The following is a 27899-nucleotide window of genomic DNA, read 5'->3' as shown; positions in this document are numbered from 1 at the left end:
CTCATTTCATATTTATAAAGTATACCAATTTATTTATATACTAACTGGAAACAAATAATTATCTTCACAAATTCATCTTTGAGGAGAGTAAGTTTCTTTGGTACTTTCTGCTGTGTTTTGAACTTTGATTTCGAAGCAATTAAGATACAGACAGAAGTCGTCATCGAAGTGAGTAAATTAGCATTCTTGTTTCAATTCTCATGTCAGAAGTACGCTGTTTTGTAAATGACGTTATTTGTTAAAGAAACATAGGTGTAATCAAATCCAACTTGCAATATTTATTCGATCTTCGATTTCAGCAAATTGAAAATCCTTTTTCTGTACAAAATATTAACTAATATTTAATTAAAGCGTAAGTATACGCTATATCAATGTACAAGGAGATATTCTATTCAGTTGTCAATTCCTTAGTTTCTCATTGACATAAAAGAAAGAAATTAAATAATTATAACAAAAGTAAATTATGCAGGAACATGATTCGTCCGCGTGCGTATTTTGTCAAAGAGAAGACAGTTTCACGAAGAATAATATCCGGCTTTCGACCGAGAACTTCGAACACCTCAATTCGTTAACTCTCACCTTCATTGTTTTCAACAAAGGCAATTTTCCTTGGCCACAAGTGAATTTTCTTTCCTTAATAAATCACTGTCATTGTCTGATAACGTCAGCCTTCTAAAATTCCCTCGAAACCCGTGCACACGAACGCGCCACGCCAGCTAATACAAATCGCTCATTTGCGGCCCCGTGGCTTTTGTGCCATAATTATCGTATACACGCACAAATAATATATATATTTGTAACAATACGATTAACCTCACATCGTTCGCGTAACACGCTAAGTTTCAGTTCTCTTTAACGCACCGTGATTCTTCGCACACCGAATGGCCTCGAAATACGTTTAATATTGAAGCGATTATTAAAATTCGTTGTGCGAAGTTTTGTCTTTTCACTTTGAAATTATCGTTCCTCCTTATATTTTTAAATTCGATTAACATTTTATCCTGTTGTTTTTAAAAACTGATGTTTAAATTGATCTTGAAATTTAATTTAAAGAGTCGATTTTCAAAATTTTGATGGTCTTAAAATATAGTTCTTTTCCTTATGACTGCGAGTTTGAAGTTTAAACACGACTTTGTGAAACTTCCAGAAGTTGATTTTTGAAGCTAGATTCCTGACAAAGTGCCAAAAGTTGGTTTCTATCGTTATAAACAAACGTTTCGAATTTAAATAACGTTTTCCTTTATATTTTTGATTTGCGTGTTTTTCATAATTCTTTGTACAGTTTGTCTATATTTTTATAGCCTTTGATAGACTTTTTCTTTTTTAGATCATCTTGTTGCGTAAAGTGCTTAATATATCTCGCACGAAACAAGTGCAGACACGTCACGATACTGTTTTCGACATGCTCGGATAACGAAAATAACATAAAATTGAATAATAAGCGTTTAATGTCAAACATTATCGATTAAGCTAATAGGCGAATAATTTTACACCTTGAAATTACTATGTGTCGAAGTTATTACATATTTCTTGCTACGGTACAGCAAACGCGAAATTCTGTTATGAGCTAAAGTTCGAGCTGCCAGACTGAAATTTTGCATGGTTTGTTAGCCACCTTCTATATACTATCGATAAATGTTGCAAGTTTGAAATAAATTAACCTTTCACGTACGAGCAGACTTCTTACAGTCTTGTAATTCCTTGTTACCTTTAAATACATCATATTTACATGTATACAGCATATATAATAAGGTTTACTCCTAAATGTTCACTTCTTGTGCAAGAATTACATGGTTTTAAATTTCCAGCCTTTTTGGAACTGATGGAATTAACACAGTACACAGTCCAAAGATAACTTTCATATTTAGACATTTAATAATAGTCCTTTTATAACGAACCATTACATTTTTAAAATTCGTTCAACCTATTTTTTCAAATTTGCTTTATTAAATATATTATTGTAATTAAACGATGATCTGTCTCGAGAAAATGGAAGGTGAACTTAATCTCAAAAGAGAAAAACGGCTTCAAATTGTTTTACGTATTTTGTATCTATTTTTTATGTATCGTAAACATTAGATAAGTACATATACATTAAACGTATAAAAATGTGAAAAATTATGTAACATAAGAATGAGATATACAGAAGATATAGAACGTATTGACATGTATCTTGTTATGTTTGTTTTAACTTTTATATATTGGAATAATACAATATGTTTAAAATGTTATCTTAATTTATCTTAATTAATAAAATATATTATCTCAAAGTTACAACTGTAAGAGTAGAGAAAAGAACATACTGGAATAGGATCTCACTAGGAAACACGAACAAGTACAAATAATTTATTTCTCCATCTTCTGTCTACTAATATCTATTGTATTGACGCGTTCCTTTAACATCGATTAAAATATTTGACGAAAAATAAAATATACTAAACTATTCCCTCCTTATGTAATTTCCAAGAACCACTTAACTTGCTTCAAGATGATCTACTACACATATAGATTACTTCAACAAGAAGTTTATCAAATGAAATATTCACACACACACACACAGGCAGATACAGTTGTGGTTGGAAGAAAGTTTAAATTTGCATATGAGTGTTAGTAACCGTGTACTGGATACGAGACTTGTTCACAAAGTAATATCCGATCATGTATAGAAGGATATAAATCGATAGGATATGCTTGAAAGAAGGCCACTTAGCTTAATTCATACGTTGACACAAATCATACGAAATTTTGTGCTTTAATAATTAATCTTGCCACGTTAATAATTAATTGTCCATACATTCAAAACAGCCATGCGAAGTGAAAACCTCGCCGATGACGAAGTGCGGTCTCCCGTACTTTTACGCTTCTTGAATGCTGAAATTATTGTTCCAAGAAGAATCTACCTTCGACTTATAGCAGTTTTCCAGTAATAAAGCTATGGATTTGTAAGACGATGGGTGCAGGAATTGAATGCGGACAATGAAAAAATTAAAACTGATTTCCATTTTCTTACAAAATTTAAGGAGTTTTCAAGCGGATAACGCTTCGCAAGAAACGATGACTTAAAGAACGACGTGAAACGATATGTGGACTCGCGGCGGAAGTGTGTGACAAGGATAGATACGTACGAAAACATGTGTAAGGTTACGATAAGCGTTTAAATAGGAATGTTGATGGTATTGAAAAATAACCAAGTATATAATAATGCACGGAAGTTATAAATAAAGAAATAAAGAGGACTTCTTAAAACGCGCTTGTATAGTTATTTAAAAACGTATTATACCTCTGTATTACTTCTCAAGTACCTCGTACTTTTCGCCATATTAATAACAACTATCTAACTTAACATATACATTACTTCTATTCGTCGCTCTTGAAAAATATATAATTCAGTTCTCTAAAATTACTACAAAATTACAATAAAATAATCTTTCAAGCTTTATTAATCAATCATTGTACCGAAATACTTACACAAAGTAAAATCTTTCCGAATGGATCTCGAGAATCAAAGAAAAATGATACATCTCTGCAATTAAAACACGTAATGGGAACGAAAGAACAGAGGGAACCTGAGGTGGAATTGCGATTCATGGAAACGTCGCTCAAGGAACGCGACTCGCCGCTGAAAGGAGGCGATTCCCTCGAAATTACCGTAATTGATTTTTATCCATAATTAATACGTAGTAACCGACCAGTTGTCAAGTCACCGATCTGAGTCATCGTGATCGCAAAAATTACGGACACAATCTGACGCAGACAGATAGTCCGCGAGTCGCGTCGTGTCATCGCGGCCGGCTCTCTCGCTTATTATTTTACCTTCGTTTGCCGATCGATCGAAAGCTGTTATTGCCCGTTTGAAATTCGGGGGAAGTCCAGGTATTGTTCGATCGCGACGCACCGAGAAGCTTCATGAATCCCGACGCGACACTGATACCGAGAAAAACCGGCACGCACCGCGTAGTTTATCGTTCATGGAATTATTGACGTTTCGTCGATATAATTGATGTTTGCGAATCGGCCTCGTTGCTTCGACGATAGGTTGTCGACCTTCGGGGATCGATGGAAATCTTGCCGTTTTTTCTACCGCCAGCTGTCGAGAAGTTGCTCGCCGATTTTCATCTTTAAGCAGTTTGCAAAGAAATTTCGAACAGAGAACGGGAAAAACTTGAATTTAATAAAAAGAGGAAATTGAATGGAGGTAGAATTTAACTGAAGTTTGACAGCAATTTCATAGATTTCGAGCATTAAACGGTTGTCAGGAATTTATTGGAGATAGAAAATTATGTGTGTCATTATGAAATTATGCAAAGTTTAACAGAAATTCGAACAAGAAATATGTATTGGGGAAAACGTTTTGCACACTGGATTCGTTTATTTTATAAATTTGTTTCTTGTACGATTACATTGATGTTTAATGCTTGGAGGAAAAATATGTTTCTTACGTAAAGTAATAAAAATGATAATAACTAGATAGTTAATTAAGGAAGTTGGAGTTAGTCAGAGTGTTCAATTTCCTCGATCTGTGATCCTAAGTATTATAATTTTACATATATGTTAACTCGAGAGTATTATGTAATTTTCTTCTATTCTATCTGTAATTGCTTGTTTAGAGATTCCATTAGCGTAAACAATATATCATCGACGCTTCGATCCTATAAATAATAAAACTTCAATGTTCGCGTAGAACATGTCGTTGCAGCAAGTGCATTGCATAAAAAATTACGTTGCATGGAAAAAGTATTATAACATAATCAAACTTTGTATTTCGTGCACGTTGCTATATTATTATGTTTCACCTGTTTTATCGCTTATGACTTTCAACGATGAACGAGATCAAACGAATATAAAAGGAAGCTTTTTCTTAAACGATCAAACTCACCACATTTGTCATTAAAAGTTTGACCGTTAAAGAAGAAAATCGAAACGATTCTACTGTCAAATTCGTGACACAAACTCGTGATCGCAATTGATCTAAAATATCGCGTGATTGCAAAAGAAAATATATAGATAGCGAAACGAAGAAAAACTAATGCATGTGCGTGTGTATCGAGCCAATTGGCTTGTCACTGATCGCGTAAGTGCCATACGAACGATATTTCAAAGAAAAAGACGGTGGATGTTCGCTGAGACGCGTCGAGTGTGGAAGAGACGACACGTTGAAAATATACATCACTCCTTGACACTTTGAATCTAGGCTACGAGAGTTACTCGCCGGGACATGTGACTGAATATCGTGACATGGTTCGCGATCCATGCGACGGCCGCGCGAGCAACGGATGGAACCGACCGGAACAATTTTAATGAAGATGATTTTCGTCGCCAGGAAACGGCAACAGTTGAGAAGTCGATCTCGGAACCGTTTTATTTTCGTTTTTCTTCCGTTTCACCAGCTACTTTCTTCCACTGACACGCGTTTGTTCGTTTCGCTAAAATTAAGCGATTCACAAAAATATTTCAACATTTACTATAGAAATATTTCATCCGTACATTACGTGTATTATGTTATAAAACATTCTGAAATTTCTTTAATACCGTGTAAAAGGACACCGTTAGCATTATCATATTGGCGAAATTTAAAATCAATCTGAAGTAGTGGTAGTAGTGGTGATGGTATGTAATAGTATTTATTTATTGTATGAGACTTACGCCCAACAGAATATATATATATACATATAAGTGTACGCATGTACGATAATATAAATCGTGTTTTAGTTTTATGCAATAGATCAACTATTTCGTAAAGATTGTGGTCTGTTACTGCTCAGCAGATTAATTTTCTTTATTTTGTTTTTATTATAGTGTCTGACTTGTTTTCCTATTCATTCTCTTAAATAGAGGGATCTTAATCTCATGCATAATTTTATGCATATGTATACATCTTCTATTAGTTTTTCTCTCGAAGCGAGATAAATACTTAGAATCTCCATATTTTTTAAGGATAATGCTAGTCTACAGTAAGATCTTTATTGAGCACATTTGACTAAAATATGTTGCAATGTCTCTATTTCGCTTCTACTGCACAGTTTGCAATTTAAATTGTTGTTAATGAAATATGTATAATATACCCTTATATTTATATGTAATACCCTTGACGTTTACCGTCTATCCAATTCTACCTCATAATCCTAATCGGACTAGGTTCTCTTGTAGGCAAGAAGTATATTTAAGCCTTTTTTCCTTTTAGTATATGTCTTCAAGCTATTTATACAAGGACATTGTACGTATATGTATTGTATGTCATCAATCTGAAGTATATGGAAGTTACAAGATATTTATTTTAAGATTTGAAATCAACCTGAAGATACATTATAATTGTTTGATTAAATATGTTTGTGATCTCTGGGACAAATATACTTGCACTAAATATCTTATAGCTTCTTATGCACATAGTCACGTTTGTTTCAAATTTTATCAACATTGTCATAAGGTAATAATGAGCATAAAATAGTGGAAATAGTGGAAAATAATGGAAGGTAATGAAATTTCAAAATGTTTTGTTGAGCATACATAATATATTCATAGAAAGTTTTTACAAGTTTGTCAGCCACTGTGTGTGATGTCTAAAAGTCTTAGAGCTGTAATTATTTGAATCTTCTTTTGACAGTCTTAGTACTCGATAAGATTAAAAATTTAGTGAAGAAACATCGTGTTTTTTAATTAAGAAGTGGTATACACATAGCACGAATATTCTGTACGTTCTTGCATCTTTATATACTTTCCTCGACAATCATAGCATATACCAATTTGCAAGAAAAGCAAAACAAAAATTTATCGTGCCCGACACGGTAATATCGATAACTCTAAAATGCTTTTTCCAAAAAAATACTTACACTCAAAAACCTCAACTTGTATACATATGTATGTGGTATCAGTTCGTGAAAGACGTAATTTGTCAACAGAGAAACCAAACCGAGACACCAACATTACAAGTATTACAGTGCAGAAATAGCAACATTCTAGGCTCAATAAATTATCCGTCGTATCACAGAGAGAACCAAATAGAAAATTCCACAGACACGGTTAATCCAATAATCTCAACGAAATAATAACAAGAAAGAGAGCATAGCTTCTTATCAGAAAGCTATCACAAGTATAAGCTTGAAATGTTCTTCTGAAATGAATAAGAATTCATCGGGAGCCGAATGATACTCTGATATCAATGGCTGCAACGTTGCGAAATATTAGGATACTTTTTGCAAAAGAACGCTTATGCTCAAAGCCTCAGCTTTGATAACTACGTGATATGGTATCGTGAAAGCAAGAAATCTCAAAGGAAGAAGTAATTTGTTAACAGAGAAAGCAAAAATCGCGCCGATGCATCAACCGATAAAATACCAGAGGATAGAGAAATACCAACATTCTAGTCTGTGCGCATAAATTGCCCGTCGTATCACGGCCGAACGGAATAGAAAATTCCTCGGACATGGTCAACCTAATAATCTCGGACTGTTTAAAGAAGAGACTTTTCTGCCGTTTGGTTACGCCAATTCCACGTAATAACAGTGAAATATTGAATCCGAGCGTAAACTGCAATTTAATCGACTCACGGCACGAATGTCTGCGGGACACGAACGAGATCTCGAGTTGGCTCGCTTCGAGGTTTCATGTAAACGAGAAAATTCTCGAAGAAGGGAAATGCCGTGGGGTCCCGAGGGGGTTCGTACCCACCGACGCATCGACCCTGTTCCTCTCGTCGATCCTTTACCTTGTCTCTCCCTTCCTCTCCACCGGTCTTTCTCTTCTGTTTTCTCTGTCTCTCGCAAGAGAGGATCAACGATAGTGATTGGCGATTACGTTAACCAAACACCGCGGTATACGCCCCTGCAATTTGCCTGAGGATCATCTTCCCCTAATCGCCGCGCTAATAACAGGATTACCGAGGCCTGACCGCGGAATCGTATACTTATCCCTAATTCGCTGTATCGTTATTAATATATATAATACAATTGAGAACGTCCCGTGGCTGCGATAAGATGACTACGTGGTCGAGGCACGTGCGAAAACGCCGAAACGCCGCCATTTTTTCGCGAGTCCCTCTATCCACCACCACGTTGTAATTTCGGATCAATGAAAGGGGCGAAAAATTACGCTCCTCCTGTTGATTGATTGATTTTTCCCGTTTTATAGTTACAGTCTTTGATTGCTTACTTTCGTCTTTTTCTTCCCTTCCTTTTTTTTCGTCTTCAAATATCTTCTTGGGATTCGATGCTGTACGAATTAGTGTTTTACGGGTGGTATTCATTCGTGCAATTTCGTGGATTTAATTGCTGATTTGTTTCGTATGCGACGAATCGATTATTTTTCGTGTTTTACGAATTTATGACTTGTTTTATATAAGGCGAAAATATAATACAAATTCCAATGTCGCGTATTCAATCTACTCGTCGATCTAATCGTTTGTTTAGCTTTTTTTCATTTAAATTACTCTAAACTCTTTACTAATTTATGAATAGTTAATGAAAAAAGACATGATTTACTTTGTCCCTAGATTTTAGGGACAGATCGCGATTTTTCTTCTACATGAAACGACATTCAGTTGTAGAGATCGAAAGAAAATACGTAAGTTATCTGGTTCACGGATGCGCCAGAATTAAAAAATAGCGGGGATAATCCGTAGCAACGCCCATAAATTTTATAAGAAGTTACTTTATTTCTTATTGCAATTGTCATTTAGGGAACTTTTAAATCTACTTTCGCGTGTACTATTACCCCTCCCCCTAAGCAACCTTATTTTTACTGGCGTCATTTTTTTCAATTTTTGTATCTTAGAAATTATGAAAAATTCTTAAATATTAAAAATCATTCAACATAAAAATTCTTCCAAGTTCCTAGAATATCACTCAATAGTTTTTATCGCTACATGCTACCTTAATTTGTTCGAAACAAACTTTTTAATGTAAAATTTAACCATTTAATTAAATATGGAAGAAACGAAAAGTTACCTAAAATTACTGATCGAAAATGAACTGGTATGCATATGAAAGGTTATATACGTACGTACTTCGCAACGTAAAACACTGATAAAAGTATACATACTTAATATTCGCTAAACTTTTCTAATAAATCTAACAAGTAGATGTCCTCATACTTATGTGGCCGGCAGTATGTTACTATTTGCGTCTTATTAGTACTTATTTCGCTACTAACGGAAAAATGCAGTTAAAAAGCAGAAAATACTTACGTGTAATGGGAATAAGAAGGGCTGGCCTGCTCGATGTGCGTAGCCGTTGACAAGCCTTGCACGATGGCAGCTGAGGGATCCCTAGCTGGCGAAGAATTTTGGGCTGCTGGTACAGCGTGATGGTAGCGCTGGCACATTTCGGCCAAATTCCACCCATGGGCATCCATATATTAACACTGCTTCGATTTTCTTTGGCGTACCATCCATTTCACACGCGTTATGACACTGTCCTCTTTTTGGTCCTCCGTTTCTTACTTGAATACCGTATATGTACCCGATTCACTTCTTCGTCTCGTTGATTACAAGCGAATCTGAACAACGTAAGTCGCAACGATACGCACTCGCGTGATTATCGTCCGTTTCTCGTCTCGAGACTTTAAACATTGCACTCGAATCGCGATCTTCGACGACAAAGAAAGATCCAAAACGACGATCTTCCTCGCTCTTTCTTCTGGTACAGGATGCTGCTAACAAACGAAATTGTACGTTAAGTTACGTTTAAATTATTCAAGTTAGCTGAATTTAAGCAACTTGAAATACTTTTCGCTCAATTTCGACCTGTCGTTCCTTTGATTTGAAATATCCGCTTAACCCCTCAAACAGCTATGTCACATAAAATATACACGTGAAAACCACAATTATATTGGGAACGGTGAATATAATAAGATTATGAAAGTTGCTGTGTATCTCAATATTTACGTCGAATATTTACGTCAATATTAACATATGAGGCTGTACTGTTTTGAATCTTGAAATATCTCGTCACACTAACCATCTTCTTCAAAGTTATCTGCTTCTTTTAAATAGTAAATTCAGTCTTCAAAATATTGTATTGCGTATGATGTAGTATATATGTATATGCTAGCGACAAAAAATCGTGCAACTGTGGAATACTTTCTCAGTAATGAAACATAACGCTTGAGGGATTAACACTAGAACTATCGACGATTCAAATATGAGACTTTAAAATTCGATTGCCTAAAAAAAGGTAAAACTTTTACCTGTATATTTTATTTAAAAAAACATTTAAAATTCCAAAGATGCACCGTTGTGGATTTATAAAATTGTTATGAAAAATCGCAAATTGGTCATTTTGCCTCATTTTCATCAGTCACGTTATTTGATTTCAAGCTGCATGAATTCAAGCAATCTGAAACGCTTTAGTAACGTGTTGCTTTGAAATATTTCTTCAAGTTTCAAGCGAAATGAAGAATGTTTTAATCATCTTCGACTTGAAAGAGACAATAGCTGCTAGCAACGTAATGTTATTTCTAATTTCATGCTCCGATATTGGTTCCCTAAATCAAGTCGATTTTTTTGGAACCATTTATTTATTGTATTAAGCAAATCATCAACATTTCAAATCATTATCGTGTTCTTCTCTATCTACAGGTAACTGTTCTAACAAAGCCCTAGATACAGCAAAACAACTACGATATATTTTACAATCCGATTCTTCGCTTGATCCTTTTCGCTACTGATTTTTCAAACGTTTCTTGATACACTTACAATATCTCTCATTATTACAGACATTCCACTAATCATCATTTCTTTCAACGAGATATTCATTATCCAGCTAAAATCAAATCAATCGAAACGACTTCGAGTCAACTAATTTGATTTAAGGTTTTATAAACATAAACTCGACGTCGCATTGCTTAACTCCAAATAATTACAAATTCCAGCGACTCAAATTCAAGTAACTTGATTAATTCAGACGAAGCTTCGACGTTACGAATTCCACGGTGATAGATTAGTCGAATGGAAAAAGTCGAAAGGTTGATAAAAGCTGACGAAGGTAAACGATAGAAACGATAGAATACGTGCACAAAGATTCTGATGTTCATTACATAATACTCGGACTGATCACGGTTTAAAGACCGGGTTAATGAAAGTGTCTGGTTAATTTCAACGGCGATGAGTCGGTAATAAGGTTCGGCTAATGGACGGGTTCAAAACGCGATACGAGATAATCATTGGTATCGTAGGCTCCGATATCGATCGGCTTCTATCCGCGAAACAACGATCGGAGCGTTAATCACTACTGTGCGGCAAATCAAGCGAACAGCTATAATCGCTATCGATATTATGGTCCATCAAATCAGAGGTATCGTCGAGTTGCACCTAATCTAATATAGGAAAGAGAATAACAAGACCTCGAGGGACCGATCCAATTTCTTCGTGGCGATATTTTACGCGATCACGTTCTTCCGTGGCTTTCTTTCGCTATACACACACACGTAGTCGCGTATAAAATTCTTTTCCTAAATTCGTATTTTAAAAAATTGCTATCGATTTGTAAAACTTATTATTAATACAATGTATTGGTATAACGTATTGTATACTCCATTAGCAAGATTGCTTACATTTGTTTCACTGTTAAAAGCGTATGGATACGTGGTAAAAATATTGAGTAACTTACATATATTACGTATTTCTATTAAATGATTCTATAACATACATCGTTTTTATTTTTAATTCTTTGTAATATATTTTCGTACTCCGCAGCTAAAAAAGATCGTTTATGTCCCAATCTAATTCTGTTTATTCTACTAAACTTTCACAACATTAAAAATTTCTTCGATACAAACGAAAATTCTTCTCTAGGAAATTCAAAGGTAAAATTTCGATCGAATCGCCGATCGTCTTATTTATAGAAGCTTAATATCTTTTACCAATTAGTAGCAAAAATATATATAGCAAAAATATAACATATATTGTAAGAAAATCGTTAAATGTTCTTAGCTCGACAGCCTTCCACTCTTGCCTCATGATCAATCCGCCAATGACAAACGCGATCAGATCACGTGAAATATACGCTTTCTCGCTATATTCGAATAATTATTTATTTCCTTATTGTCCATGGTTGACGAACGATCCAATTATCGAGGAAATAGGCCGCCAATAATTTTCGGTACCTCTTGCAAGTGGCACGATACGGAGACCGTGGACCGTTTTAAACTTATAATTTCCTCCAGAAATTAATCGTCGACTACTGGGTTGGGCTGGCAAGCGCCGTTTCCTTCGTGGCTTAAGCGATTGGGTGTTAATCACGCCGGTGACCACGGTATATGTATATATATATATACATATACACATATATACATGTATATATACTATATATATAGTAGTAGTATATATATATAGTATATGTTACGTCGCGTAAGTCGGTACCTGCGACGTCCCTCATGGTCAGGCCGCCGAGGCCTGCACATCGTTACAATGACCCGCAATAAACCCAAGGAATCACCATAGCCCACATCTGTTAACAATAAAGTTATATTCTTTGCATACATTCGGTCTATGAGTGGCTCCTTAAATGGGTCCTTAGGTTTATTGCACGCTCGTACTCATTACGGAGAAAGCGAAGGTTTGCCCAGCGAGGTAATGGGTTTTTCCCAAGGACAGAAACAAACGTGATTCATATTTGACGAGGACTGTCCCCTCGTATTTAATACATTAACATTGGGAATACCCAATGGGCATCGCGGATCGTTACCCTCACTTTTCTACCGAAAAGTGTGAACTACGAATCCGCGTTCTTAGTTCATCAAGGATACCCCCACGACGAGCTTTCTTCCTAAATAGTACGAGACGGGTCAATCACTGTTCTACTAGCCTTCAGACAGTCAAGTCCTCTGCTCTAAGATCCTTTGGACAACCAAGTCCACTGTTCTACTAGCCTTCAGACAGTCAAGTCCTCTGCTTTAAGATCCTTTGGACAACCAAGTCCACTGTTCTACTAACCCTCAGACAGTCAAGCACTGCTCTAAGATCCCGCGGACAGTCAAGTCCACCGTTCTACTAGTCCTCGGACAGTCAACTTCAAGTTCTAACATGTCAGTCAAGCTCTCGCCTCTATAACGACCACGTCTAGCAACCTTCGGGTTCATCAACACGCTTTCCAAACACGGTCTGTTCACATCAAGTGGTGTAATCCAATATAAATAAATATATATAATATAACTGTGAAGTCCAGTTATATTCCAACCCAATCACTCCTTATTCTCCCACAAGAAATAAGGGGATCGTCTAAATCGTGGTGTCGATTCGTGCAATCGTAGCGGGAATTTACGACTCCCGTTGACGCGCTACAACGCGACGTCTCCCCGCGACTGGACGAAAATACATGGTCCTTCGAGCCGGATTACAAACCAGTGAAAACGGATTACGTGCCAGTGGAAAGATCACTTATCAGTGAACACAGTTCCACGTGAAAACAACTCCATCACACGAGTGACCGTCGGAAGAAGAGCGCCTTCCTCGCTGATCACACGCGCGATCTCACGCCGCCCAGCGCCGAGCAGCTATTCACACCAGCGTCCATTGCATATCAACCAGGTGAGCTCGCTCAATGGATTCAAACTCCATCATGTCTCAATCCGAACGTATCACTAAGTTGCGCCGAAGACGAGGCGTCTTACTCGGCCGATTGAAAAACGTGGATCGTCTGATCGATGAACGGGAGCAAGCTGGCACCATCGATCAAGGCCTTGTCACGATTTGTCGTCAAACTATCGACGAACTATGGAACAAGATAACCAATTTCCAAGATGAACTAGACGAACTAGAGGATCCAGAGACTGAAAGTGCCGTAGCTACACAATTTGAATACATTCGCATTCGTGAACGAATTAAGGAACTCGTGAACAAATCACAGTCCGCAACCCATCCGACACCACGCGGCTCACTGCGTGACATTCGCAACGTGTCACCCAAATGTAACCTGACGACAATCACGCTCGCATCGTCAGTGTCTCAGCAACCGAATTCAACGGTTTCAAACGCCTTGAGTCTGAAAACTTCGACTACCCGCAACGCATCGCTTACACGCGATTTGAAGATAGACTCTCACAATTCTCTGGACCAAAAGGAATTGAATCCCGTCCAGGACAACTATTGTCACGCTCCGCCGACGGAGAATACCATATCAAACCCAGTGCTGATTCCGTTGCATGATACACGGAACTCAACGTATGACATTCGCAACGTCTCACCTAAATGTAACCTGACGACAATCACGCTCGCATCGTCAGTGTCTCAGCAACCGAATTCAACGGTTTCAAACGCCTTGAGTCTGAAAACTTCGACTACCCGCCACGCATCGCTTACACGCGATTTGAAGATAGACTCTCACAATTCTCTGGACCAGAAGGAATTGAATCCCATCCAGGACAACTATTGTCACGCTCCGCCGACGGAGAATACCATATCAAATCCAGTGGTGATCCCGTTGCATGATACACGGAACTCAACGTATGACAGCCGCAACGCGTCACCTACACGCGACCTGACGACCACCATGTTCGCATCGTTAGGATCGCAACACTCTGATTCAACGCCGCCAAGCTCCTTGAATCAGACAATCATTCACGATCATCTGGATCAAAAAAGGGAGGACACCTCACTAGACGACAAATTGTCGCAGTCATTGATATCCACGAATCCGTTACAGGATGTGTCATGCCCTGTCACGGTGAATCAGAACGCAGAGAGCAACGTGTTAAATTTCGTCAATGACACCGAAGTCAATCTAAAGCCGAAACCCACGGCAAACTCTCCGGAATCCACGATGTTCGATTCATCCAGGAACGCGTTCTCCTCGATCAGCACTCCGACGGTTAACCTATCCTGCACGAGTGCTCCGAATCGGATTAATCTCCACATCATAGCTTCCATCGCTACATCTAAAGGACAATTTCGGAATGATACAGAACCGATTAACCAGCAACGCAATGAAACAGGATGGTTACAAATGCCTACAACTGTTAATGCTAACTCACCAAATCCAATCCAGTGGAAGGAGTTGAACCAAACAAAAGCTAAAACGCCACTGATGTTGTCGTTTATAGATAATTGGGCCAAATCGGTACAACCATCAAACATCAAGAAGACTCGCGACGGATGGGATAGCGGGGGGAGCCCTGTCCTCCAATCAATCGTAGACCACCTCCGAGCTTCACCAATTCACCTACATGTGAATTGCACTCGCTGCGATCAAATCGGCGAGATGTATAACGACACCTCCTGGGCCGAGGTGTTCCATGATAATTCACGGGCCGAATTATCTCACAACACTTCCTGGATCGTGAAACTCCACGGCAAAGATCCTGGCAATCCCAAAGAGTATGGCGATCCAAACTACGAGGCAAACAACGCACCCTCAACTCAACGGTACTTCGGCCGTACCATCGAATTCGCCCTGTCGACGACCTCATCATCTAACCAGCCAATGTTCCTACAGCAACAAGCATCTTGGATCGAATTGCCACGCGACTTGTTCCACTGTCGATCTAATCCGATCCAGCAAAACTCAAGCTCCCAGCAATCGTCAAAGAGTTGGGCGACAGCTCCCATTTTTATACGCATAGAAATTTTGATCGGTACCCTCTCAACGGGGGGAGAATGTTACGTCGCGTAAGTCGGTACCTGCGACGTCCCTCATGGTCAGGCCGCCGAGGCCTGCACATCGTTACAATGACCCGCAATAAACCCAAGGAATCACCATAGCCCACATCTGTTAACAATAAAGTTATATTCTTTGCATACATTCGGTCTATGAGTGGCTCCTTAAATGGGTCCTTAGGTTTATTGCACGCTCGTACTCATTACGGAGAAAGCGAAGGTTTGCCCAGCGAGGTAATGGGTTTTTCCCAAGGACAGAAACAAACGTGATTCATATTTGACGAGGACTGTCCCCTCGTATTTAATACATTAACATTGGGAATACCCAATGGGCATCGCGGATCGTTACCCTCACTTTTCTACCGAAAAGTGTGAACTACGAATCCGCGTTCTTAGTTCATCAAGGATACCCCCACGACGAGCTTTCTTCCTAAATAGTACGAGACGGGTCAATCACTGTTCTACTAGCCTTCAGACAGTCAAGTCCTCTGCTCTAAGATCCTTTGGACAACCAAGTCCACTGTTCTACTAGCCTTCAGACAGTCAAGTCCTCTGCTTTAAGATCCTTTGGACAACCAAGTCCACTGTTCTACTAACCCTCAGACAGTCAAGCACTGCTCTAAGATCCCGCGGACAGTCAAGTCCACCGTTCTACTAGTCCTCGGACAGTCAACTTCAAGTTCTAACATGTCAGTCAAGCTCTCGCCTCTATAACGACCACGTCTAGCAACCTTCGGGTTCATCAACACGCTTTCCAAACACGGTCTGTTCACATCAAGTGGTGTAATCCAATATAAATAAATATATATAATATAACTGTGAAGTCCAGTTATATTCCAACCCAATCACTCCTTATTCTCCCACAAGAAATAAGGGGATCGTCTAAATCGTGGTGTCGATTCGTGCAATCGTAGCGGGAATTTACGACTCCCGTTGACGCGCTACAACGCGACGTCTCCCCGCGACTGGACGAAAATACAGTATATATATATACATATATCGTAAAGTAGCCAATCGCCAATAAATTACCAACGAGTTATCTGAACGAGTCGACAGTAAAACGTTGCGTTTCTCTTTTCTTAAGATGCAATTAACCGTCGCGGGTTTGCATACGATTTAGCACCTAAAAACTATGAAATCAGATACCTACGTTGGCCGCGAACTTGTGATCTTATCCCATCACACTGCAAACTTTAGAAAGGGAAGCCGAAGATGGCCACATAGCTCGTCTCTGTATCATCTAAACGCGAGCTTAAGGTTTCCGAGTTTTTACAAATACCGGGAATTAACGACGTGTCGAATATTTCCAGGTACACGCGCTTCTTCCATGGAAGATCATTAAACGGTGACGTTTAGGGATAGAATAAAGAACCGTTAATAACATATCCCCAATAAATCTCGAAAATGGATAACTTCACGGACGTTGATGAATTTGATGAATTTGAATAAAATCAATTTTCCAGCAGCGTGATTCGCTGCTCGATCGTTCGCGTTATAAATCACGATCTTTCTAGGTTAATCGTGCCTCGTTCCATTAGCACGAAAATTGAAATTTCCACCGCGAAGCGCGAAGAACACGGCGCCTCGATCACTTTTCGATCCTCCTATTCTCTGCGACGCGACGGTGTCGTAGCGTAATTCGAGAGTCATCCGCAGGAATTCACTCGGCAATCGAAGCAACGCTTGAACTTAGACCTTTCGTGCGCCATTAAAGCCCCCACGACACACGTGCAACGCGCGCGCATTCCATTTCGAAAACCGACTTTTCATCCTGAGATGGAAACGCACCGCATGTGCCGCTTTGTATCGAATCGGTGGTCGTCAATTATCAACGTGGAATTTCCAAAAACGTCCGCCACCGTGTGCACGAAACGAGAGGGTAAACTCGTGGGCTCCTCGAGGCGAAACGCGGTTAGAAAGTTGCTGGTTCGGGAACGTTGATTTACAATTTCCAGATTTTACAAGCCGTATATCGAACAATCTCGCGCGGTAATTGTACGCTCATTACGCGGCTCTTGCATATTATTTACTTTCTTCGCGAGTCACCGCCGCGATCGGCCAACAGGAGATGCATATCGCCATGAAAATCGCGTAGAAACGTCGAATGAAAAGAAGGAGGGAAAGAGAGAAAGAGGCGAGGAAAGAGAAAGAGGGAGAGGGAAAAAAAGGTTGGCACGCGAGGAAAAAGGGACAAGCCGCTCTCCCGGCCAAGAAACCGATAATTTAAGCGGATTTTTCAGCGTGACATCGTTACGCGACTCCGCGGCATTCCGTGTGCTTTCGTGCCTCCATCCTTGTAATGACATACACCGTGCGATGCAACGAATATCGCGTATCGATCTGGCATTATGATTATTATTGCGTTATGGCTTGCCACGATTGAGACCTTCGTACGTTTGCAACGCGCACGCATACGTATGTACGAATATGTGGACGGTGGGGTACACGCGTTTATGCGCGTACACTTTAGATTCTGATTTTATATCAGTCTCGTCTGGACTCAGCGAATATTATGCAGGATTGTTCGGTGAAAATCATAACAACGTAGAGGCGGGATACGCTCTTTCTTTTCGAAGAAACTAAATTTTAACTACGCTTTATTACATTACTAAAAAAATACACTACATTAAAAAATATCTTTAGTTTGAACTAAATATGAAGATAGTCTGATCGATGTGTACTTCTCGTTACAATTTTACATTGAACAATCTCTAAAGACGTTGCAAACTCTCCTTGTTTGCTAAAATGAAATTGAAACATGGAGGATATGTTTGAAAGACTTTGTTCAAGGGCAAAGAAGAATAAAAATAGTTGGTATATACGTATTCCGATAGAGCTTTGTACGATGACTATAATTTTCCAGTCACATTTTTTAATAGGGTTAGATAACTGACATTATTTAGACAAGGGGAAGATAGATAACCGTATTTCTGAATTTGAAAGAATAAATTAAAAATATTTACTTGGATGAGAAAGTTAATGTTAGATGAAAAAAGACCTGTGAGACCAACGTACATAAGCATGTGATTTGTATATTCAACATTCGGAGTATATTGAATGACAAAGTGATAGACACTCGAGCAACAAACAACCAAAACTACCTCATATTTCACCAAACTATAAACTCATTCAACTAGCTAATCCAGTTCTACGAAACTGCTATATAAAATATCTATATCTTTACCAAACGATGATATATTATCTCAAATGTTATCAGTTTCAATCATAACAATTTATCAACTAAATTTCCCGACTTGCTTCATCTGGAAAACGAATTCTTCAAATTTTCTAAGTTATTCGTGCTGAAAACAGAAATCACTCCACACCATAATAGCATCAGAATTTATATCATATCTCAAACACTATACACCAAACAGCCATCGTTGTACATTCATTTTAATGACCCTATGTCAATGAAGTTTAACTCAAACTCTGTGAAACTTTAGCTTAAGAAAAACGAAATTTGGAGAAAACGGACATGGAATATTACAGGTTTTTCCAACTCATTGGGGACGATTCACGATCTCGTTATCGTGCTGTTGAGCGTGCACGTCTCAATCGTGCGACGGACACGCTCAATGCGGCTAGTTAGAAGCGTTTAACTCCTCCATCAGACTATCGAATCCGACCTGGCCTCTCGAATCACCGTATTATCGGTTAAACTATTACGACGTCAAACGAAGACGAGGTCGTTCGATTTCATATGACGAGGACACGTCTCGATGGCGCAAGCTTCGATTTATTATGCACCGGTAAAATTCGAAAGAACGCGGCTATCGTTCATGTCTATTTTGCATCGTGACAACGAACGTGGGAGATTAGTCGATGCACCTTCGAGGAAATGTCTATTGTCTATCGTGGTTTATCAATTGTTGGTTAATGACGTGAATGTTGAACTGTGATTTACGGAGATCGTAGCTCATTATCATTTCAGGTTGTATCGAGTGTGAAATAGCAGCATTAATGAAGGTATTTAACGCTTTGCGCGTTATAGATATGTGGGAAACACGACGTTGCACATTTTGGGCAGATGATTTTAGGATGGGTGTTGCATAGGTATAGATTCGAGGAAGAGTTACACATTTTTTATTGATATACAGTCGAAGATCGCACGAGAAAAACGTGATACGCTCGTTTTCGCTGGTTTTCTAATTTTAATATCGCTTTGTGATTAAAAGATAATATCTAATTTAAAGTGACGACAAATCTGTTAGGTGCGAAGGTAGAAGTGTTTTAAAAATAGCTGATGAGCTGATCGAGTTTTGTGGAAACCAAAATAATTATTAAGACAAGCGATATTTTGATTAATTTAACTTTTGGAATTTTTACTTAATTGCGATTTTTTGACTTTTAGGATGGAATATTTTCAAGATATTTCAATGTTGATGTATAAATTTAAATTTCTTCTCATTAAATTGAGCGATAATTTAATTTCAATGACTATATTGTCAGAACATAACGTTTCAACGAAGAACAATACATTGTAATATGTTTGCATAAAATGGAAAATATATTGAAAATTGGTGCTGGAAAATTTAAACACAAAGTCAGGTTTTGATGGCATGAGGAGATTGCGCGATTCAGCATGAAGCTGAAAATGAAGCAGTAATAACTAACTCGGGGAGTGTGCACACCTTTTAGCCTTGGTAGATCACGATAATATTTCTGAAGATCGTAGAACACTCTACGCGTGATGTTTCATAACGTGTAAACGTAATTTCAGGGATCGGTTAGAGCTACTTGGAACTAGGTAAAAAGGATAGTGTAAAGATTAAACCCTAACTTTATTCTCGAGTTACAGGTATTCTATCTACCATTATTTCTTATCACAGATCGATATAGTACTTAATGAAATTTGTTCTTTAAAAGGATACTCAAAAAGTTTCTCAGATATTTCTTCTTACGAAACTTTCGATATGTTAAACAATTTCGAATATTCTTTCAGTTCATATTGACAAGTAATCGAGTGCCATTATCCGCAGCAACATTTACTTTTCTCGGCTCAATTATCGAAACACAAAAAGTGGCGATAACTTGAAACAAAGATCGACTATAATACAAGTGATAAACCTTCGTACGAATCGCTTTCCTTGTTATTATCTACTTTAATTTCACCCTCGTATCGAACTCACACGTTATAAAACACCCGTATACCGCCTAACTCTAATAAGCAACACCCACGCGAACGAAAGATCGAATTCATCTAACTGGTCTGGAAATGCTTGCCGTGTGTGTAGAAACTCAGGCCACGGGACTAAACGATACCAAAATTTTCATAATACCTGCTGCTTCGAATCAATTCTTGCTTACGCAACGAAAATCGGTTGACGAAAGCAGAGTAAAAGGAAGGAATAAAAAAAAGACAAGGAGCAGTCGGATACAACCTTCTAAACACGAGCAAAGAGACCTTGCCAAACAGCTCGTTCGCGTTTCGATTTTCGACACACGAAGCCCTGATCGAAATCGGTCGGGTATCGATCGGCCGATCGATCGGCGCACGAACTCGGTTATCGACTCTTGGATCGCCGTTAACGAAGGTTTCACGGTGGATTTTCGAAAAATCGACTCGAAGCGCGCGCGTTGCCTCCTTCCCTCTCCCTCTCGCCCCTCTCTCTTCGTCTCTCTTCCTCTTGTACACCCACGCGCGGCGCAACGACGAAACCGGCCGCCGGCTAAGAGAGAGTGTATTTCTCGCTTATTATCCTTTCCTTCGATTTCCTACCGTAAGGAAAAAGAATACTCGACTCGGATCCTGGCCTATGTATCGACGGTATCGTCCCGCTGCTCTTGCCGTCTGTGACTCACACGCGCGGCCACGTTAACGTGCACAACTCGCCTCCAAGATTTACAGCTCATTACCGATTTCATAGCCCCGAGTCACGACCGGGTCGCGGCCTCAACTCGAAATTTAGGCCCGGTGCGACGCGATAACCGATGGACGACGCGATTTCTTTGCGATTTCGTTGTGATTTCATTACAATTTCATTCCAATTGCGATTTCGTAACGGCAAGATCGCGCTGCTCGGCAGCTTTATGTTTCCAATAAAGAGACCACACACCGGTGTGTATTTTATCGTTAAATACATAAACTTGCCTAATAGCACGCAAAGCCGAAATCACGCGTTCCCATAACCCGGCTTTAGATAGACATAATCCTTCATCGATCAACGATCATCCTTTCGACCGTCGATACATCGCGTGTGTCCTCTCGCGTCGGTTCAATTCCCGTCGCTGAAATGCGCGCCAAACTTCGATTCCTCCGTGATGCGTTACCTTATAATTTCCTCGATGTTCCCTGTATGATATGCGTTGTTGTAATCGTTGTTGTCGATTTACGTTAGAATCTTCTAATTTCGCACCGGTGCCTCGAAGAACTCCACTGTCTTGGTTCGAAAGGAACACCAACGAAGTCTTATCTCCTGGCTACCGTGTCCAACATCGACGATCTCTTTCACGATTTCACGAAGCGATCGGTGAGTTCTTACGATCGACAGCCACGCGTGTCACGCGCTCGTACGTATTTATTCACGTACACGGCGGTGTAAACGAAACACCAGGACGTTCTTCTATTCGCAAGCAATAAGTCACCAGAGAAGTCACTGAGATCCGATGATACGAGAATCTTCTCATCGAATTGCACGCTCCTGTATCACGAGTTCGAGGCTGGTTTGTCACCCGTCGACCATGATCACGATGACGACAATGATGACGACGACGATGATAAAGATGACGATATGATCGCGACGTAGCATAACACTGGCTCGATGCGTGCACAAAATAGCGGCACGAACGGTGCCACGAACACCCAGGTTCGCGTTAACCTCTCCACGCTCGTGGAAATGTCAAACGACGACGACGTTGGCTCGGTTCACCGTCGCACCGACTGCGGCGGCCGTCGCTCGCGTGGGAGTGTGACATAATACAACAGCGTTAGTGATTTCGAGCGCGTTGTGCGTCGATTTAGCCGGTTGTCACGAGATTCACGCCACCACTCCTGCCTCCAGTACCTCCATAGAGAATCCTGACGAAACTCGACGAAAAACTTGTCTATTTTGTCCCTTTGGATCTATCTAGCGCGTACCCCGATGTAATTAAAGTTTCCTATTGGAGTTTCCTAACCGTTCTAATTTCACGATCGATCTGCGGACAACGTGATCCAGGTCGAAACGTGCGGTCCTGTCTATCGTTGATCTCTATCGATGGCTCGGGCGCGTGCGTCCAACTCGGTCGCGGCAGCCGGCCCCGGCTGACTCTCGCGTGTTCCGTGGTGCACGACTCGAGCGCGGACTGAAGTCGAGCACGCCGTGAGGTGAGCGGAGGTGACTTGCGACTCGACTCGACTCGACTCGACTCCGCTCGACTCCCCTCGACTCCGCTCGACTCGACTCGGCCCGGGCCGAGAACCACCGCCGCAGCCACACTCAGCCCAGTGGCGGCGCCCCGGCTTTCTACGTTTACTGGCGCGACCGCGCCGTGGATTCGCGACCTGATCTACACCGACGTCGTACAGGTATACGTGTGCACGGACGTACCGACCGCGAAGGATACCCCGCGCTCTTTATCGCATCTCGCGCGGCCCCTTCTCACTACGCCAGGCTCTTTCTCTTTCTTTTCTTCGGGACACGTCGGTCTAGGTTCTATGGTCGGGCTTTGTCGATACATTCGCCGTTCTCTCGCTTCTCGCCGCGGCCTTCTCGCAGGCTGTTTCGCTCCGTCCGGTCTCCCCCTCGCGAGAACGCGGCCTCGTGGATACGCCCGTGCATAGGCGGCATCTCTGCGCCATCGCTCGACTGCCGAGGAAGCGCGGTTTCGCGCACAGACTACGGCGCTTACGATTCTTCGGGTTCGATTTAACGATTATCCGATAATTTTGAAGTTTTTCGAGCCAGCATCTTGAATAAATAGGGGTTCGCTAGAAATATTGGAGTTCTGGAAATAACGATTTTAAATTTATGTAATGTTTGAAAAAAAGATAGTTAGCGTGATACGTTTGTGTATACCGAAACTTGAAATGCATCGATATTCCACGTGACTTGTTAGAATTTATTTTGTAAAAAAACTCACCAATATTGGTTTGAATTATTTATGTAATTAATGTTTATATTATTTATAGTTATAGATGTAACTAAACGAATAATTTAACAGACAATATTTTCAGCTCTAGTTTCCGGTAGCGAACCATCGTTACTTGTAGAACTACTTTACGCTAATATGAAATTAATTTTAACTTATTAAATCGGTTATGGACGGATTTTGAGATTTGGCAACAACATAAATGAACATTTTTAAAACAAATGTAAGAATGTTTTGTAGACTGCTTGAAAAAATATATAAAGTAAAGAATATATTACTCGTATCTTTATAATTTTTGCTTGGACTTATTATTTAAAATGGTGCTCCAAATAATTACAAATGATTAAAATTAATGATGAATTTTGAAATAGATTCATCTCACGTGATATTCATATTTATTAAACGTATCGCAAATTTGTCAAACAATTTTCAAACGTAAAACAAATTTGTCTGAACAAAGATATCAATTGTCAAAATGGAAAAAATTCAAACTCATCTACATACTTACAGGATGAAATGCATATAATGGAAAGGCTCCCAGTTACTATGCATAGAGCCGAAATCAATGAAATCTGTTCGATACACATTGCAGCATATTTTATAGTCTGACCACTTTCTTTTTTTCGTGTTGCTATAACGAACTTTCTAACAAACAAAATACGTCACTTTCTGCATGTAAAAAGAAGTGATATTAATCTCAAAAAATGATTTAAAAGTAAAATTTTTTGCATCCATTTAATAATCCGAATAATCACAATCCATTTCTATTCACACAATCGTGCAAAAGTACCTTTGATCCACACATTCGATCGTTCGATCAACACATTGCATAACCACAGATCTCACACAGTCGTCAAAAATTTATACATTCCGTTAGTAAATCCTCATCTTCTTTATTTGCCTTTCTTAATACGACTATTATTGCGATATTAATCGTCACGTGTTCTCAAATACCGTGACATCATTCTCGGTAATTCCCTCGACCGAATCGTCGTTAGAATACCACGAAAATCGATTCCAATCAATCGAAGTCACTCCCGATTCTTGTCGTATCATCGGAATATCCGTTAATAATACGGTATTTTCCAGCAACGAGACCGCGTTACTTAACCATTAAGTTCTGAACGTTAACGAGAGTCATGGAGCTTCGGTCGAGGGAGAGGTTAGGAGGTTCGAGCGCACGCCCCAGCCTCGAGATTGTCCTTTTTGAATTTCCTCGAGCACCGAGTAATGCCGTGTTACATAATTGAAAGCGTAGGAAGCAGATTGATTAACACACACGAGAAGAGAAAGGTTGCGTCCATATAGATTGGTGGTGGCTTTTATGCGAATCGTGCGAAGAGCGACTCTAGGAGACCACGTGGGTGTCATCACAAGCGCGCGAAATAAAAAATTCCCCATGCCACGGCGGAGATTATAGGCGCTGCACGGACGATGGGGATATACGAGCTGCCAGCGTCTCTCCAATATCACAGAAAAGAACGACAAACGACGAAAGACGAACGACGCGACAACGAGAAACGAGAATTATGATTTCCTCGATCGATGAACAAATCGTTGACTTCCATCTTTCTAGCGGAATCAACTATTCGATGAATCGAGTTAGGGATGGGCATTGAGCATTCGAATCTTAGTATCGAAACGATTCGATATTTTGCGAGACTGTCAAAATTTGGTAGGATTCGATAACCTAAAACTCCTGAAAGAAGTTGAACTCCTAAGAATCCTTGGAATTCTTGGAAAACTTGAAAGTTGTTCGTGTAAATGTATTTTCGATATCTTTTTAGATTCTCTTTAATATCGTGTGTCGACGATACTGTTTCAATTAAAGCATTCAATATGTTTGTAAAATATTGGCTACACACCAAGCTACACACCAAGCTACATACCAAGCTTCCAAGAAATATTATCAAAACAAACAAGACCTCCAAGATTTACAAGACTTGTGTAAGAGTTACAAGATTTTCAGGTTTCCAAGACTTTCGGGAGTTTTAAGATATTGAATTCTAGTCAAAGTGATTCGGAGTGCTTGACAACCCATTAACAGATCGAGTCGTAAGTCGAGCGAACGATCGTACACGTTATTCCGTTATTAGGGACGATCACCTGGTAATTACACGCTTTGTATTCCTCCCGTTTGTTCGTTGCGTTAACACAACGCAGCTGGCTCGCTTTAACGCTTCGTTAACGCTGAACGCTTCGTTACAGGGAACCGTATTCCACGAAAGTAAGAACGGACTGGTCGAGCGCGTTAATTATCGGGAAACATGAAACGCGGCGACAGCATTGGCGAATTATAAGTCAATTAAATCACCGTACAAGTGACGAATGTTTAAACCTTTAACGTGATCGCAGGTTGAGTAGATCGTCGAACCAGTTCTCAGTAAAAGAAATATCTGTCTAGATTTTCTGCTTGGCGGATTTTATTCTAATTCTTTCTTAAATCTGAAATCTAAAGAACCCATATTTTCATCAGAAGTTTTTAACAAGGTACTACTAAGTAAACTTATCAAACTTCAAGTAAGTACCTACAAGGCCACGGAATTTATTTGCATATTATTGTATTTATAATAACATTTAAGTACTAATTAATTAAGCCCGAGTAGATTACATTTCGTATCATTTAGCGGTACTTTTATGTGATTACACAAATTTTGACATTGTGAAAATAAGATGCAGAACCTGATAAATGGACAGTTATATAAAAACTAAAGGTATTTAAAAATATTTTGTATAGTCATTATATATGATATAATGAAGCAAATAAGACGGAATTCGTCTAATTTTGAATCTAATTCGATTCTAAACGAATCAGAAATAATCATCCAGGTAGGTATATCAAAGGTAACATCGAGAGAGAATCTCTTCGACGAGATTGCCGATCCGAAACCGCGTAACTGTTTTCTTATGCATATGGAATGAATGCACGTATGTACTCGTCTAGCGTGATACGGAGTAGTGAACGTAAAACCGAGCGTATAAACTGAATATTTAAAAGATTCTATATTAAGCCGAAAAGTCAGAGACACGGAACGATTGTCTACGATTGTCTACACGAGTTCGTCGCGATTCAGTTCCTGTCTATGTGTATCGTTTACGATGGAACTGCTGGATCGATAATGTTGTCAGAAATGAAAAATCGTCGTCCATAATGCCGTATCGCCGTATTCACCTCAAGGCCAGCTTCTTTAAGACCTTTTAATTCATTCCGGACGGATATCGTGAGATCAGTCTGGACTGAATAAATTCATAGTGTTCTGAAGATAAAATATATTTGTAACACGGACGTACGGAAAAATAATTAGAAAAGCTATACAATCGTTTTCTTTAAAAATTATTCAAATCAAGGAAAACAGTTTGGGTATTATGAAAAGAAATTGAGATAAAAGTTAAACAAAGTTACGTAATTAGAAACAAAATAAAATACAGAAAGTGTGAAGAGGGTACATTATGTTGGATGACTTGAAAATATTGGAAAATTCTGCTTCGTATTACTTTATAATACTTCGACTGCGTCGAAATGAAGATCTTCCTTCGAGATATTCTTATGACGTTAAAACGTCATAAATGAAGAACATATATTAATTTCATCCAGGTCTAGAAATAAGACAGGTCTTGAGGAAGTTCGCTATGCAATAATAAACCACGCTTATAAGAATAGTATTTGATTTCTGATAAAGACGAAAGAAAACAAAGATAACATAAAATATATATTCGAATTGACTAAATTAACGTAAACCTTGATTTACAAGATTCTCGGTCTTGATTATAACGTAAGTAGCGTGCTGGTAAATCAAAATTGATTGTCTTATCTGTAAAAAGCATCAGCACCAAGAAAACATATTCCAAGAAAACACGTATCTGTGTAATTTATTGCGTATATATTAATACTAACAAACAAATCCACTTCAGGATAAACTACACTCCCGATCTGACAAATCTAAACAATTTCTTTATCCTACAACTATTTGCACAATTTTTCAAGTTCCTTTTTACCAATTTCTCTGAGAACAAAATTCTCCATTCAATGGAGTAACAATAGACACGGCCGAACCAAAGCCAGGATTGTCTAATAATAGAACATCTTTAATCCCTTTTCGATGACTGTAAACTCCAGTGAAAGGGAATCTACGCGGCTCTGTCGTTTGTAATATCCGCGCGTAGCATTGCGAGTCCCGTCGCGTAATTAAAAAAGCACGCGCTAAGCGGGTCATCGCGTATGGACGAAACGCAACAATAAACG

General features: G+C 39.2%; 1 protein-coding gene across 2 annotated transcripts in view; it reads right to left on the bottom strand.

The window, feature by feature from the left end:
- LOC139990891 (uncharacterized) overlaps positions 1 to 22924 on the bottom strand; it is a 74063-nt gene extending 51139 nt beyond the window's left edge. Inside the window, exons 1-2 of one of the 2 annotated variants that reach the window (XM_072010533.1) lie at positions 21857 to 22924; positions 9179 to 9645 (exon numbers count right to left, since the gene is read on the bottom strand). In XM_072010533.1, the coding sequence (XP_071866634.1) occupies positions 9179 to 9345 (167 nt within the window). In that variant the 5' untranslated portion in view covers positions 9346 to 9645; positions 21857 to 22924. The remainder of the gene's footprint in view (positions 1 to 9178; positions 9646 to 21856) is intronic. The other variant, XM_072010614.1, reaches the window with a different exon arrangement.
- Between the last annotated feature and the right edge of the window lie 4975 nt (positions 22925 to 27899).

Source organism: Bombus fervidus, chromosome 1 (assembly GCF_041682495.2).
Source record: "Bombus fervidus isolate BK054 chromosome 1, iyBomFerv1, whole genome shotgun sequence".
Lineage (NCBI taxonomy): Eukaryota > Metazoa > Arthropoda > Insecta > Hymenoptera > Apidae > Bombus > Bombus fervidus.
This window is presented reverse-complemented; position numbering and strand designations above follow the sequence as displayed.